The 16,074-nt window shown below is 47.5% G+C and overlaps 1 protein-coding gene across 4 annotated transcripts in view; it reads left to right on the plus strand.

The window, feature by feature from the left end:
* The window catches only part of vars1 (valyl-tRNA synthetase 1), a 57,099-nt gene that overhangs the window by 30,214 nt on the left and 10,811 nt on the right, over positions 1-16,074 (plus strand). For all 4 annotated transcript variants that reach the window (XM_067973929.1, XM_067973928.1, XM_067973931.1 and 1 more), the window contains exons 17-25: positions 198-356; positions 2,855-2,945; positions 4,220-4,325; positions 8,304-8,374; positions 9,031-9,156; positions 11,210-11,314; positions 11,981-12,049; positions 13,678-13,756; positions 15,066-15,193. In XM_067973929.1, coding sequence (XP_067830030.1) covers positions 198-356; positions 2,855-2,945; positions 4,220-4,325; positions 8,304-8,374; positions 9,031-9,156; positions 11,210-11,314; positions 11,981-12,049; positions 13,678-13,756; positions 15,066-15,193 — 934 coding nt within the window. The remainder of the gene's footprint in view (positions 1-197; positions 357-2,854; positions 2,946-4,219; positions 4,326-8,303; positions 8,375-9,030; positions 9,157-11,209; positions 11,315-11,980; positions 12,050-13,677; positions 13,757-15,065; positions 15,194-16,074) is intronic.

Consider the following 16,074-nt stretch of genomic DNA (forward strand, 5'->3'; position numbering starts at 1 on the left):
CCAGGACTACAACAGCAGCGATGGGAGTGAGGGCGCGATGGGAGTGAGGGCGCGATGGGAGTGAGAGGGAGCGCGAGTGAAAGGGTCAGAAGTGAGATGAGCTGCTTCTTGCAACTTGCCCAGGAGTGCGATAAGAGGTGCCAAGGTGTACACACACCAAGTGACCAAATGATAGAGCTATGTCTGTTCCTTTCCAGCCGCTCCAAGGACATTGTGGAGCCCCTGCTAAAGCCGCAGTGGTACGTGCGCTGCAATGAGATGGCGAAAATGGCGGCTGATGCGGTGCGGAACGGAGATCTGAAGATTGTCCCCGAGACCCACCTCAAGACTTGGTTTAATTGGATGGACAACATCAGGTGCGAACAGCGTTAGATCAACCGAGTAGATTAGCCCAAATGATACGGGTTCGGATGCCATAGATAAATCAACTTGTTGGTTTTATTAATACCGACAGAAAGTACAAGCGAGTTATGCATCTATATACTTACCAGTAGGATATTCCTTGGGTCAGTCTTCAACTCTTGATTCCTAATCAAAAAGAGTTCTTGGCATGGAATACCAAGGAATTACTGAAAGTGAGCATATTTATTCATCGAGTTGGACAATGTCAGATGACTTGATCTAAACCTATCAATTCTGAGATTATTGTCATGTAATCTTTGTCTCATTTGCTACTATGCCAGAAGATGTCAATGCCGCACAACATGCACTCCATTCTCATTGGAATGTGGCTTAGTTTTTGTATAGTTATAAACTTTGTATAGTTATAAACATCACACTTTAACACAGTGCTAACAGCTGAAACATAGACATCTTGACTCCAAACAAGCTATAATTCTTATATAAGCACTTTCATTCCTCCTGCTTACTTCGCACTCCCCTAATGACCTGATCCAAACCATGTGTTCGCCACTATCACACAGAACACATTCTCATAATACGTAGAATCAGGAGCAGGCCATTCAGCCCCTCGAGCCTATTCTGCCATTCGGTTAGATCACGGCTGATCTGTATCTTAACTCCATCTACCCGTCTTGGTTCTATAACCCTTAATACCCTTTGCCTAACAAAAATCTATCGATCTCTGTTTGACCCCCAGCCTCAACAGCTTTTTGGGGGGAAGAGAGTTCCAGATTTCCACTCCCCTTTGTGTGAAGAAGTGCTCCCTGACATCACCCCTGAACGGCCTGGCTCTAATTTTAAGGTTATTCTGGACTCTTCCCCCACCAGAGGAAATAGATTTTCTGCATCTACCCTATACAATCTTTTAATCATCTTAAACACCTCAATTAGATCACCCCTTAATCTTCCTTACTTGAGGGAATACATATCTACAAAGATATTAATACTGACATCCGTATTGTCAAGCTATTATGTTTTACACTATCCGACACACAGCGGGCTGACCAGTGTCAGCAGGAGCTGAGCAAACCCTGTAGATGTGAGTTGATGGGAAACGGTTTGGTTGAGGTGCCGGTCAGACTAATTTCCAGCACTCCCCTGATGGCTGCGTGGTTAAGCGAGTCCTTTAACGGCAGGGACCAGGGAGGTCCCTGGTTCTCCATCTGTCTCTGGCCTGTGCCGGTCTTACCCACAGAGACGTTAGCAGGTCTGCATCAGTAGTTTTAAGAGGGGGTTCAGAGGATCGTACAGCACTGAAGGAGGCTATTCGGCCCATCGTGCCTGTGCCGGCTCTTTTGAAAGAACTATCCAATTAGTCCCTCGCCCCCCCCCCTGCTCTTATCCCACAGCCCTGCAATTTTTTTTCCTTTTCAAGTATTTATCCCATTCCCTTTTGAAAATTATTATTGAACCTGTTTCCACCACTCTTTCAGGCAGTACATTCCAGATCATAACTCGCTGCGTAAAAAAAATTCTCCTCCTCTTCCCCCTCTGGTTCTTTTGCCAATTACCTTAAATCTGCGTCCTCTGGTTACCGACCCTCCTGCCAATGGAAACGGTTTCTCCTTATTTACTCTATCGAAACCCCACATAATATTGAACACCTCTATCAAATCTTTCCTTGAGCTTCTCTGCTCTAAGGAGAACAACCCCAGTTTCTCCAGTCTCTCCACCTAACTGAAGTCCCTCATCCCCAGAACCATTCTAGTAAATCTCTTCCACACCCTCTCCAATGTAAGCAATCGTTCAACACCAGGTTATAGTCCAACAGTTTTATTTGAAAATCATAAGCTTTCGGAGCTTACCTCCTCCGTCAGGTGAATGACTCACTCACCTGATGAAGGAGATAATCTCCGAAAGCTTGTGATTTTCAAATAAAACTGTTGGACTATAACCTGGTGTTGTAAGATTGCTTACATTTGTCCACCCCAGTCCATCACCGGCATCTCCATATCACACCCTCTCCAAGGCCTTGACATCCTTCCTAAAGTGTGGTGCCCAGAATTGAACACAATGCTCCAGCTGAGGCCCAAACAATGTTTTATTAAGGTTTATCATCACTTCCTTGCTTTTGTACTCTATGCCTCTATTTAAAAATGTAAGGAATCTTACAACACCAGGTTATAGTCCAACAAATTTATTTTAAAATCACAAGCTTTCGGAGATTATCCCCTTCGTCAGATGAATGTCCACCCCAGTCTATTTAAAAAGCCCAGGATCCCATATACTTTTTTAACAGCCTTCTCAACTTGTCCTGCCACCTTCAAAGATTTGTGTATATGTACCCACAGGTCTCTCTGTTCCTGCACCCCCATTAAATTTAGTTTATATTGCCTCTCCTCATTCTTCCTTCCAAAATGCATCACTTCACACTTCTCTGCGTTAAATTTCACCTTGGCGGTTGTCTGTCCATTTCACCAGTGTTAACATCCGGTATCTGCCTTCTCTGCAGGGACTGGTGCATTTCCCGGCAGCTGTGGTGGGGACATCGTACGCCGGCCTATTTTGTCACGGTGAACGATCCCGCAGTCCCTCCTGGAGAGGTAAGACCCTCGGAACGGTCGACGTCCCTTGCTGGATTCTCAAACGTCCGGTCCTTCAGCAGAACCTGTGTATCGGATAGAATAGCGCCTTCGAGCACTGAACGAGGGGAGAGGAGAGCACTGAAAAGATTAAGGAAGGAGAGTACTCAACGCACTGATGAGAGAAGTTTTCAAGAGCCCTTTTGAAGGGGGAAGGGAAGCAGCTAGGCAGAGTGGCTTAGAAAGAAAAAGAGTGAAAGAATTTGCATTTATATAGCACCTCTCATGACCTCAGGACGTCCCAAAGCGCTTTACAGCCAATGAAGTACTTTTCTGAAGTGTAGTCGCTGGCAATGTAGGACACACGGCAGCCAATTTTACACACAGCAACATCCAATAAACAGCAATGTGATAATAACCAGATAATCTGTTTTAGTGATGTTGGTTGAGGGATAAATATTAGGCCAGAACACTGTTCTTCTTCAAAATAGTGGCTCTGGGATCTTTTATGTCCACCTGAGAGGGCGGATGGGGCCTCGGTTTAACATCTCACCTGAAAGACGGCACCTCCAACAGTGCAGCACTCCCTCCGTACCGCACCGGGTTGGGGGGGGGAGGTGGGTGATGGACTGAAACAGCACTGTTATCTGAGGTGAGAATAATTACTTCAGTGGGATGGGTGAGGAGTTGTCATCGTGGCTGTAGGTGTTAGCTTGTCTCGATGATATCTCTCTTGCCTCTGACTCGAGAGTTTTAGGAGTCGAGCCCCACTCCAGGATTTGACCAGGTTGGAATAAGAAAGCGTAGAAAGGCAACTGCATTCCAGAAAGGGGCTGTTGTGTCACCTTGGAACCTGCCTTGCTGCTCTGGGTGATGACCGTGGAGTGGGGGCTCGTGCCCTCTGAGGTAACGCACCTCACTCGCGGATGGTGGGGTGGGGGAGCCAGAGCAAGGTGGTGCGAAACCTTAAAATTAGAGCTAGGCCGTTCAGAGGTGATGTCAGGAAGCGTTTCTTCACACAAAGGGTAGTGGAAATCTGGAACTCTTTCACCAAAAAAAAAAGCTGTTGAGACTGGGGGTCAATTGAAAATTTCAAAACTGAGATTGATAGATTTTTGTTGGGCAAAGGGTATTAAGGGTTAGTGAACCAAGGCGGGTAAATGGAGTTAAGATACAGATCACCCACTATCTAATTGAATGGCAGAACAGGCTCGAGGGGCTGAATGGCCTCCTCCTGTTCCTACGATGGTGGATATTGCACGTTGATTTAAACCACACCGTCTTTACTCCGCCAGGACACCGACGGGAAGTACTGGGTGAGCGGCCGCACGGAGGAGATCGCCAGACAGAAAGCGGCCAAGAGTTTCAACGTCTCTCCCGATCTGATCTCGCTTCGACAAGGTACGGGGGGTGGGCTGCACGTCTGGTGTCTCCTGTCCCCCACCTCCCCCTCCCCCCCCCCCCCCCCCCCCCCCACCTCGGGCGGATAGTTGGGACCAAGGGGGCAGGGATCGCGGGCATCCGTCTTGTTAGTTGTTCAATTGCTGAATGTCGGCTCAAAATTGACCTGCTTATTAAACTAAAACTGTGGAGAGAAAAGAAAATGTCCTCCTTGAACTGAGTGAATGTGGTGACTCGGCAGTATTTCTTGACTAATTACAGCCTCGGAGTGAAAATGACTTACAGTTGTTTCTCATCTAAAAAATGTTGAGTGCTGGAAATGTGCAGCAGGTCCCAACAGCATGTGAAATAAGAAAGAAAAACTTACAGAATCATAGAAAATTTACGGTACAGAAGGAGGCCGTTCGGCCCATCGTGTCCGCGTCGGCCGAAAATGAGCCCACCCGGCCTTCATCCCACTTTCCAGCGTTTGGTCCGTAGCCCTTCACTTCAGGTGCACATCCAGGTACTTTTAAAATGAGTTGAGGGTTTCTGCCTCTACCACCCTTTCAGGCAGTGAGTTCCAGACACCCACCACCCTCTTGGGTGAAAAAAAGTTTTCCTCGGCTCCCTCTAATCCTTCTACCAATCACTTCAAATCTATGACCTCTGGTTATTGACCCATCCGCTAAGGGAAATAGGTCCTCCCTATCCACTCCATCCAGGCCCCTCGTAATTTTGTACACCTCAATTAAATCACCCCTCAGTCTCCTCTGTTCAAAGAGAACAACCCCAGCCTATCCAATCTTTCCTCATAGCTAAAATTCTCCAGTCCTGGCAACATCCTCGTAAATCTCCTCTGCACCCTCTCTAGTGCAATTGCATCCTTCCTGTAATGTGGTGACCAGAACTGTGCGCAGTACTCAAGCCTCTGCCACTTGCATTTTTACAGCGCCTTTCATGACCTCAGGCCATCGCAAAGTGCTTTACAGCTAATGAAGTACTTTTGAAATGTGGTCACTGTTGTAATGTAGGACATAAGGTCATGTTTTGGGTGTAACTGTCCACATATAATGTCAAGTTGAGTTAACGTTAAGTGTCTAAATTAATGAAGCAGGAGAGGAGGAGGCTTTATTTTTCAGTTACAACCTCTTGAGTTCAGAGAATGGGCATCTTAACCAACAACTGCCAGGACAAACCGTTAACCTCTCCACCCTAAATCCTTCATCTAGTTACGTTCTGGACCTCCCGCTCCCCTCCGATGGGATTCCTGCACCCCCCTCCATTGCTAACACTGCCCCCCCCCCCAAGAAGCTCGATTTCCTCTTCCTCTCCACTCCCCTTTGTGTGAAGAAGTGCTTCCTGACATCACCCCTGAACGGCCTAGCTCTAATTTTAAGATTATGCCCCATTGTTCTGGACTCCTCACCCCCACCAGAGAAATAGTTTCTCCCTATCTAATCCTTTGATCATCTTAAACACCTCAATGAGATCAGCCCTTAATCTTCTCTACTCGAGGGAATACAAGCCGAGTCTGTGCCGTGCCACCTGCCCTCGTAATTTAACCCCAATTTTACCTCGCTGAAAGGCAGTTTTCCGGTCAGCTTCAAACCCATCATCACCATCCTGGCCACCCAGAAGAACAAGATGTCATGGCCTGTCTCAAGCAGGGTGCCCGGATAGAAGGCTTTCAAATCCTCCGTCTGCAGGAAGGAAACTCGAGTCAGATTATTTCACATCTAATAATGCAGTATTGCACATATACAGAATTACAGAGAATGTATTGAACTGGTCCATGCCGGCATTTATGCCCCAAATGAGCTGCCTCCCTCCCTACTTCATTACGCCCCCTTGTTCCGGATTCCCTCACCAGAGGAAATAGTTTCTCTTCATCTACCCGATCAAATCCTTTTCTCATTTTGAAACAGCTCGATTAGATCACTCCTCATTCTTCTATTCTCAAGCCAAGTTTATGCAACCTGCTCTCGTAGCTTAATCCTTTTAGCCCCAGTATCATTCTGGTGAATCTGCCTTTATAAAACCCAAGTCTGACCAAGAGTTGGACCAATGCCCCTGTGTCAGACAAGACTCTTCCAGCACCTCTCGTGCACTTTCCGGGACAGGATGCAAGAAAAACATACTTGTCACCTGGTGGGCAACTTCTCACTTCCAGCCTCCAGCCCCTCTCTCTCCAGCTGAACCTTTCTTGCCTTTCTCTACCTTTGTTAACATGGTCGTTGCGTCTCTGAAATTTCTTCTCTTGTTGCCGCCTTACCCCTTCTTCCTCCTATCTCTATCCTCGCTGTGCTGAAATGAGGACTCCTCCCTCACTCTTAACATTCTTTCCCAGGATCTGAAAACTGTGGGTCTCTTACTCCCCTCAGTCTTCCTCCTTCCCCCTTCTGTTCCTCTTTTGAAAAAAAAGTTATTCTTTTAAAAGCCGTTCTTTGATGTCACCTAATCGCTATTCCCTGATTTATCTCATCTTTTCTCTTGCCCTTTTCATCCGTGGTGTTGCACCTCACCTTGGTTTCTCAATTTTAGAAAAATGGATATGGTTGTAATGCATCTGAATAGTCGGAGTGATCCACAGGCTGGAACCTGGCCCTTGCTATCTGATTGATGGTTAACTGTCCATGCATGTCTGACGTGCTTTTTAAAGCTATTTATCCATCCCTCCCTTTTCAAAACAACAAAGTCGTCTATTACTGTACCAACTCCTTTCTAAATCATTTTCAATACTGATACTAGAACAGAGAGGTTATACCTATCAGGAAAGATTGAACAGGCTGGCGCTCTTTACTCTTTTTAAAAAAAAGGCTGAGAGGTGACCTGATAGAGGCCTTTAAAATTATGAAAGGGTTTAGAACATAAGAAGTAGGAGCAGGAGTAGGCCATACGGCCCCTCAAGCCTGCTCCACTATTCAATCAGATCATGGCTGATCTTCGACCTCAACTCTACTTTCCCGCCCGATCCCCATATCCCTTGATTCCCTGAGAGTCCAAAAATCTATCGATCTCAGCCTTGAGTATACTCAATGACTGAGCATCCACAGCACTCTGGGGTAAAGTATTCCAAAAATTCACAACCCTCTGAGTGCAGAAATTCCTCCTCATCACAGTCCTAAATGGCGGACCCCTTATCCTGAGACTATGCCCCCTAATTCTGGACTCTCCAGCCATGGGAAACAACCTCTCAGCATTTACCCTGTCAAGCCCTCTTAAGAATTTTATACGTTTCAATGAGATCACTTCTCATTCTTCTAAACTCCAGAGAATGTATTCAATCTCTCCTCATAGGACAACCCTCTCATCCCAGGAATCAATCGTTGCTGGGTCAAAATCCTGGAACTCCCTTCCTAACAGCACTGTGGGAGAACCATCACCACACGGAATGCAGCGGTTCAAGAAGGCGGCTCACCACCACCTTCTCAAGGGCAATTAGGGATGGGCAATAAATGCCGGCCTCGCCTGCGACGCCCACATCCCATGAATGAATAAAAAAACAATTTAAAAATCGAGTGAACCTTCGTTGCACCGCCTCTAAGGCAAGTATATCCTTCCTTAGGTAAGGTTTGAAAGGGTAGACGTAGCAACGATGTTTCCTATTGTGGGGGAGTCCAAAACTAGAGGTCATAAATATAAAATAGTCACTAATAAATCCGATAGGGAATTCAGGAGAAACTTCTTTACCCAGAGAGTGGTGAGAATGTGGAACTTGCTACCACAAGGAATGGTTGAGGCAAATAGTATAGATGGATTTAAGGGGAAGCTGGATAAACACATGAGGGAGAAAGGAATAGAAGGATATGCTGATAGGGTGAGATGAAGTAGGGAGGGAGGAGGCTCGTGTGGAGCATAAACACCTGCCAAATGGCCTGTTTCTGTTTGGAAATTCTATGTAATTCCAATTATGTTGTGCGGGTCAAACACTGACATGATATGGGAAGCGTTAACTCAAATGTATGTCTTTTAGTTATCAGCCTCTTTGTTTTCCAGATGACGATGTACTGGATACCTGGTTCTCTTCTGGTATTTTCCCATTCTCCATCTTCGGTTGGCCGAACGAGGTGAGTGAGTTAATACGCACACGGGTTCATCTTTAAAAAAAATTTGGATACCAAAGTGCATTTTCTAAATGACAAGAGACTAGGAACTATGGAGGAGCTAAGAGATTTGGGTATCCATGTACAGAAATTACTAAAAGCTCGTGGACAGATCCAAAAAGCGATCAGACCGACTAATGGAATGTTGGCCTTTATCTCAAGGGGACTGGAACGCAAAGGGAAGTTACGTATCAATTGAATAGAGTCTTCGTCAGACCCCACGTGGAGTACTGCGTTCAGTTCTGGGCACCGCACCTCAGGAAGGGTATATTGGCCTTGGAGGGGGTGCAAGGCAGATTCACCAGACTGATACCGGGGCTAAAAGGATTAAGCTACGAGAGCAGGTTGCATAAACTTGGCTTGAGAATAGAAGAATGAGGAGTGATCTAATCGAGCTGTTTCAAAATGAGAAAAGGATTTGATCGGGTAGATGAAGAGAAACTATTTCCTCTGGTGAGGGAATCCGGAACAAGGGGGCGTAATGAAGTAGGGAGGGAGGCAGCTCATTTGGGGCATAAATGCCGGCATGGACCAGTTCAATACATTCTCTGTAATTCTGTATATGTGCAATACTGCATTATTAGATGTGAAATAATCTGACTCGAGTTTCCTTCCTGCAGACGGAGGATTTGAAAGCCTTCTATCCGGGCACCCTGCTTGAGACAGGCCATGACATCTTGTTCTTCTGGGTGGCCAGGATGGTGATGATGGGTTTGAAGCTGACCGGAAAACTGCCTTTCAGCGAGGTAAAATTGGGGTTAAATTACGAGGGCAGGTGGCACGGCACAGACTCGGCTTGTATTCCCTCGAGTAGAGAAGATTAAGGGCTGATCTCATTGAGGTGTTTAAGATGATCAAAGGATTAGATAGGGAGAAACTATTTCCTCTGGTGGGGGTGAGGAGTCCAGAACAAAGGGGCATAATCTTAAAATTAGAGCTAGGCCGTTCAGGGGTGATGTCAGGAAGCACTTCTTCACACAAAGGGGAGTGGAAATCTGGAACTCTCTTCCCCCAAAAAGCTGTTGATGCTGGGGATCAATTGAAAATTTTAAAACAGAGATCGATAGATTTTTGTTAGGCAAGAGTATTAAAGGTTATAGAACCAAGGTGGGCAGATGGAGTTAAGATACAGATCAGCTATGATTGAATTGAATGGCGGAACAGGCTTGAGGGGCTGAATGGCCTCCACTTGTTCCTATGCAAGAGGCTGAATTGCAGCAGCAGGCTTGTTACAGGTCAAAGGCTGGACCATCCTCCCTCAGTACTGAACCTCCGCTTCGAACCACCGCCTTGGGGTGTGTGGGGAAGAGAGATTCCTCCCATTCCCAGGTGGAGTACCTTTGTTACGATATTGTATTTGGCTGTGGGTAACTCTTCCTATCATAGCCCAGTGCTACTGGCCATCTGTACACTGTGGGTAACTCTTCCTATCATAGCCCAGTGCTACTGGCCATCTGTACACTGTGGGTAACTCTTCCTATCATAGCCCAGTGCTACTGGCCATCTGTATAGTGTGGGTAACTCTTCCTATTGTAGCCCAGTGCTACTGGCCATCTGTACACTGTGGGTAACTCTTCCTATTGTAGCCCAGTGCTACTGGCCATCTGTATAGTGTGGGTAACTCTTCCTATTGTAGCCCAGTGCTACTGGCCATCTGTACACTGTGGGTAACTCTTCCTATCGTAGTCCAGTGCTACTGGCCATCTGTATAGTGTGGGTAACTCTTCCTATCGTAGTCCAGTGCTACTGGCCATCTGTACAGTGTGGGTAACTCTTCCTATCGTAGTCCAGTGCTACTGGCCATCTGTATAGTGTGGGTAACTCTTCCTATTGTAGCCCAGTGCTACTGGCCATCTGTACAGTGTGGGTAACTCTTCCTATCATAGTCCAGTGCTACTGGCCATCTGTACACTGTGGGTAACTCTTCCTATCATAGCCCAGTGCTACTGGCCATCTGTATAGTGTGGGTAACTCTTCCTATCATAGCCCAGTGCTACTGGCCATCTGTATAGTGTGGGTAACTCTTCCTATCGTAGCCCAGTGCTACTGGCCATCTGTACACTGTGGGTAACTCTTCCTATCATAGCCCAGTGCTACTGGCCATCAGTTCAGTGTGGGTAACTCTTCCTATCGTAGCCCAGTGCTACTGGCCATCTGTACAGTGTGGGTAACTCTTCCTATCATAGCCCAGTGCTACTGGCCATCTGTACATTGTGGGTAACTCTTCCTATTGTAGCCCAGTGCTACTGGCCATCTGTACAGTGTGGGTAACTCTTCCTATTGTAGCCCAGTGCTACTGGCCATCTGTACATTGTGGGTAACTCTTCCTATTGTAGCCCAGTGCTACTGGCCATCTGTACAGTGTGGGTAACTCTTCCTATTGTAGCCCAGTGCTACTGGCCATCTGTACACTGTGGGTAACTCTTCCTATCAAAGCCCAGTGCTACTGGCCATCTGTACACTGTGGGTAACTCTTCCTATCAAAGCCCAGTGCTACTGGCCATCTGTACATTGTGGGTAACTCTTCCTATCAAAGCCCAGTGCTACTGGCCATCTGTACATTGTGGGTAACTCTTCCTATCGTAGCCCAGTGCTACTGGCCATCTGTACACTGTGGGTAACTCTTCCTATCATAGCCCAGTGCTACTGGCCATCAGTTCAGTGTGGGTAACTCTTCCTATCATAGCCCAGTATTTCTGACCATCAGTACAGTGTGGGTAACTCTTCCTATCGTAGTCCAGTGTTTCTATTGAGATTGCTTATTTCATTCATGCTCGTGTTTATCTTTAAATAACTCAGGTGTACCTTCACGCCATCGTTCGTGATGCTCACGGCCGGAAAATGAGCAAATCTCTGGGGAATGTCATTGATCCCCTTGATGTGATCTTCGGTATTACACTTGAGGTAAGAGCCTGCTGGTTTGGGAAACGTCCGTTCTCAGCATTGCTGGCGTTTCGAGTTCAATATTGTGAGTTGTAAAACGTAATGATTTATCATCAGGGGTTCGGACTTGGATTTAGAAATTTATCCTAATTGAAATATATTTGGGGTGAATTTGGTCTCTGGCAGCAGCACAAAGACTGGTCTTAGCGAATAGGCCGTCCGTTTTACACCCCTGCTCTGATTTTCTTTTCTATTAAAGCCAATGGAAAAGAAAAATATATATATTAAAAAAAAATTCTAGTCCAATTGCTGGTCGATGCTGAGTTAGTGATCTCAGTAGGCAGGATGGATGTTGCAATTGGCTTTCACTCCCCTAGACCAGGGGTGGGAAAAATCAGCCAGCTTTCCAGTTTCAGGTCATCATTCAGCGACTCCTGCTGTAAATTGTTTATACAATGTCTGCACGATTGTGCACGTGCGTCTGCGCAATTTGTGTGTGTGCGCGTGTGTGTGTGCGTGTGTGTGTGCGTGTGCGCGCGCGTGCGTGTGCGTTTACACGTATGCGTGTGTGACTTTGTGGCATCCTTCAGAGAACATGTTGCTGTAGTAATGTTTATTCCGAGTGGCTGCGATATGCACACGTGGTGAAAAACCCACGGTCGTTCATCGCCTTTACTGTTTCCTCAGGGTCTGCACGCACAGCTCCTCGAGAGTAACTTGGACCCAACCGAGGTCGAGCGAGCGAAGGAGGCTCAGGTAAACACAGCAGAGCTTTGAAGAAATGTGTGTCCCCCTGTCCCCGTCTTTACCCAGAGAGTGGTTAGAATGTGGAACTCGTTACCACAAGGACTAGTTGAGGCAGATAGCGGAGATGTATTTAAGGGGAAGCTGGATAAACATGAGGGAGAAAGGAATAGAAGGATATGCCGATAGGGTGAGATGAACTAAGGTGGGAGGAGGCTCGTGTGGAGCATAAAGACCGGCATAGACCAGTTAGGCCGAATGGCCTGTTTCTGTGCCGTAAATTCTATGTAATTCTACCTGTCTGCCTGGTCATTGCAAAGACCATTCGGCCCATCATGCCTATGCCGGCCCTTGGAAAGATCTATCCAATTTAGTCCCACTCCCCCTCTGCTCTTTCTCCCATAGCCCTGCAAATTTCTCCTTTTCAAGTATTCAACCAATTCCCTTTTGAAAGTTACTATTGAATCTGCTTCCACCGCCCTTTCAGGCAGCACATTCCAGATCATAACAACTCGCTGCGTAAAAAAGAATACCGCCCCCCCCCCCCCCCCACCCCGAGTCCTGAGAAAGGGTCGCTCCCAAACACTTAAAATCTGCATTTCTGTTTCAACCGCTGATCAAACTTTCTGTTTATGTTCCTTTTCCTCTCAAAGTTGGGAAAACTTTGCAAAAAAAAAACGGGCCTGGGATTTCCCAGGAGCTGCGGCTGTTCTGTGTTTTTTTTATTATTATATGTACAGTCGCTGTTTGGCTGCACTTGCCCGACGGGAGGGGAAGAGCTGGGGATAAAGAGGCCACTGGTCTCCTCCAACACCACAGAAGCCGTGTGACTCCTTCCTGTGTGGTCCACAGGGCTCAGCTCCGCTTTGGTTAGGGCCCACTGGTCATCATTGTTACTCTGACAAAGCAAGATCCCGCAGACAGTGGAATTTTTGTACTGTTCAAGTCGCGTATTAGTGAATTTTAAAGGACAGTAGTTTGGGATGGGGTGGGGGTGTAATCATACTTTCACTGTTCCCTCCCTGTGCCCCCACCCCAGTCACTGTTAGAGATCCCTTTCACTTTCATTATTAAATTCCTCGCCACCTAAAAGGCCCATAAGAACACTGTTTTCCGCTGTGGCTCAGTGGGTAGCACTGTCGCCCCTGAGTCCGAAGGTCGTGGGTTCAAGTCCCACTCCAGAGACTTGAGCACAAAATCCAGGCTGATACTCCCAGTGCAGTACTGAGGGAGTGCTGCGCTGTCAGAGGTGCCGTCTTTCAGATGAGATGTCTGCCCTCTCAGGTGGCTGTAAAAGATCCCACAGCCACTATTTTGAAGAAGAGCAGGGGAGTTCTCCTCGGTGTCCTGGGCCGATATTTATCCCTCAACCAACATCACTGAGAAAGCAGATTATCTGGTCGTTTATCATATTGCTGTTTGTGGGATCTTGCTGTGCGCAAATTGGCTGCCATGTTTCCTACATTACAACAGTGACTACACATCAAAATGGTACTTAATTGGCTGTAAAGCGCTTTGGGACGTCCTGAGGTTGTGAAAGGCGCTATATAAATGCAAGTTCCTTCTTTCTTACCTGTATGCCCGTCCAGTGCAAGGTGATTGTTTGAATCCCTCTTTTCTGTTTTTGTTTTCCCCGTTAGAAATCGGATTATCCTGTTGGGATTCCCGAATGCGGGACGGACGCCCTGCGTTTCGCTCTCTGCGCCTACACGTCTCAAGGTAACGCGGCCGTGGAATTATTTGCAGCGCTGTCGCACCGCCGCGGTTTCATGTAAAACCAGGTGCACGTACGGACAACAGTGGGGAGTGTCGGTATCCAGCGCACGTGCTGCGTTGACGGCAGCCGAGAGTGTCTCTCGGGAGCCTGTCCGGTTCCCTAATGTTGGGATCTGCGAGCGATCTGTTTTCAAGCTCCGATGTCTGTGCTGAAACGCAGCAGCAACTTAGTCAGCGATTTGGCTGTTGTGCGAGAGGGAGTGAGACAACCGGTGCTGATCCGTGCATGTGCGTGTGTCGTTCTGTTGGAGGAAACACCCTCGCCTCTTGAGTTAGAAGGTTGTGAGTTCGAGATTCACTCCGCTACTAAAGCACATACTCCAGGCTTGATGCTCCAGTACAGTGCGAACAGGGTGCTTTTCTGTCCTTTGGATAAGATAATAAATCAAAGGCCCCGTCTGCCTGTTCTGGTTGTTCAGTCAGATGCTAACGATACACCTGCATTACACTGTTGTTTTGAATTGGCTGGTTCGTGTTTTTAGTTGGTCGGAAATGTTTTATTTACAAGTAACATTGCCTGTCTCCGGCCACGCCTCGGCCCACCTGCTGCTGAAACCCTCATCCATGGCTTTTGTTACCTCCAGGCTTGACTATTCCAATGCTCTCCTGGCTAACCTCCCATCTTCCACCCTCCTTAAATTTGGACTTATCCAAAACTCTGCTGCCCGTATCCTAACTCGCACCAAGTCCCGTTCACCCATCACCCCCTGTGCTCACTGACCTACATTGGCTTCCGGTCCGGCAAAGCCTCGATTTTAAAATTTTCATCCTCGTGTTCAAATCCCTCCATGGCCTCACCCCTCCCTATCTCTGTAACCTCTTCCAGCCCTACGACCCTCCAAGATCTCTGCCCTCCTCCAATTCTGGCCTCTTTTGCATCCCCGATTTTAATCGCTCCACCGTTGGCGGCCGTGCCTTCAGCCGCCTAGGCCTTAAGCCCTGGAATTCCCTCCCTGAACCTCTCCGCCTCTCTCTCCTCCTTTTAAGACGCTCCTTAAAACCTACCTCTGTGACCAAGCTTTTGGTCTCCTGTCTTAATATCTCCGTATGTGGCTCGGTGTCAAATTTTGTTTGATTACGCTCTTGTGAAGCGCCTTGGGGACGTTTTACTACGTGAAAGGCGCTATACAAATGCAAGTTGTTGTAATTTTTGAGGCGGTACCTGACTCCCCGTGGCAGAGTTGGTGGCGGTGACGTAGTTTATTGCCGTGATTCACCGACTGGCAGCCTGTTCCCTCTGCTTCACCGACAGGCCGGGACATCAACATGGACGTAAACCGCATCCTCGGCTACCGCCACTTCTGCAACAAGCTGTGGAACGCCACGAAGTTTGCGATCCGCGGCCTGGGGGAGAACTTCGCACCCGAGAGCCCGGCCCAGGTAGGTGCTGGCCGAGGGGCGGGCGGGTGGGTGGGTGCGAGCAGCCACCGAGGCTCGGGAAAGTTGAGTTAAGCCAGTGCAGTCCCCGCTGATTATATCGGCCAAAATGGCTGCCAATTCCTACATCACAGCAGTGACTACACTTCAGAAAGTACTTCACTGGCTGTAAAATGATTTGGGACGTCCTGAGGTCGTGAAAGCCGCTGTATAAAGGCAAGTTCTATCTTTTTTAATGTTAGGTAGCATAGGAGTAGCCCCTTTATTGTTTGGCAATTCAGGGAGAATAGGCATGTACTGTTTGTGAATGAATACTGTTCATTTACCTGATTTATGTTGGATAGGTTTGCCTGTTGGTTTATAGCCCTGGCCTGGTGGAGTGTACATCCTACTGAAGACGAGGAAGTCACGTGGCAGCACCTGATGGATTTCAGTACATTAGAGCTTGGGCAAGGGGTTCCCTGTTCGATCCATGGGTCTTGCTAGGCGAGGACTGGACCCATGTTCTAATCTGGAGCGCACTGCCTGAAAGAGAGGCGGAAGCAGATTCAGGGAAAACTTTCAAAAGGGAATTGGCGATATACTTGAAAAGGAAAATTTGCAGGGTTATGGGGAAAGAGCAAGGGGCGTGGGACTAATTGGATCGCACGTTCAAAGAGCTGGCACGGGGCACGATGGGCCGAATGGCCTCCGTCTGTGCTGCACGGTTCTAGAAGGCACCTGCTTTGTAGGGGACACAAGGCCGGCTAAAGGGAGCGACCATTGATACTGAATCCAAGTTGTACGTCCAGTATGAAAACCTAATGGTAATTGTTCAAAACTGGAGAGTCGTCACAGTTCTGCTTCAATGGGATGGGTTTCAGTCGCTGTTGGGAGGAGAGATT

This window comes from Heptranchias perlo, chromosome 39 (genome assembly GCF_035084215.1).
Source record: "Heptranchias perlo isolate sHepPer1 chromosome 39, sHepPer1.hap1, whole genome shotgun sequence".
Lineage (NCBI taxonomy): Eukaryota > Metazoa > Chordata > Chondrichthyes > Hexanchiformes > Hexanchidae > Heptranchias > Heptranchias perlo.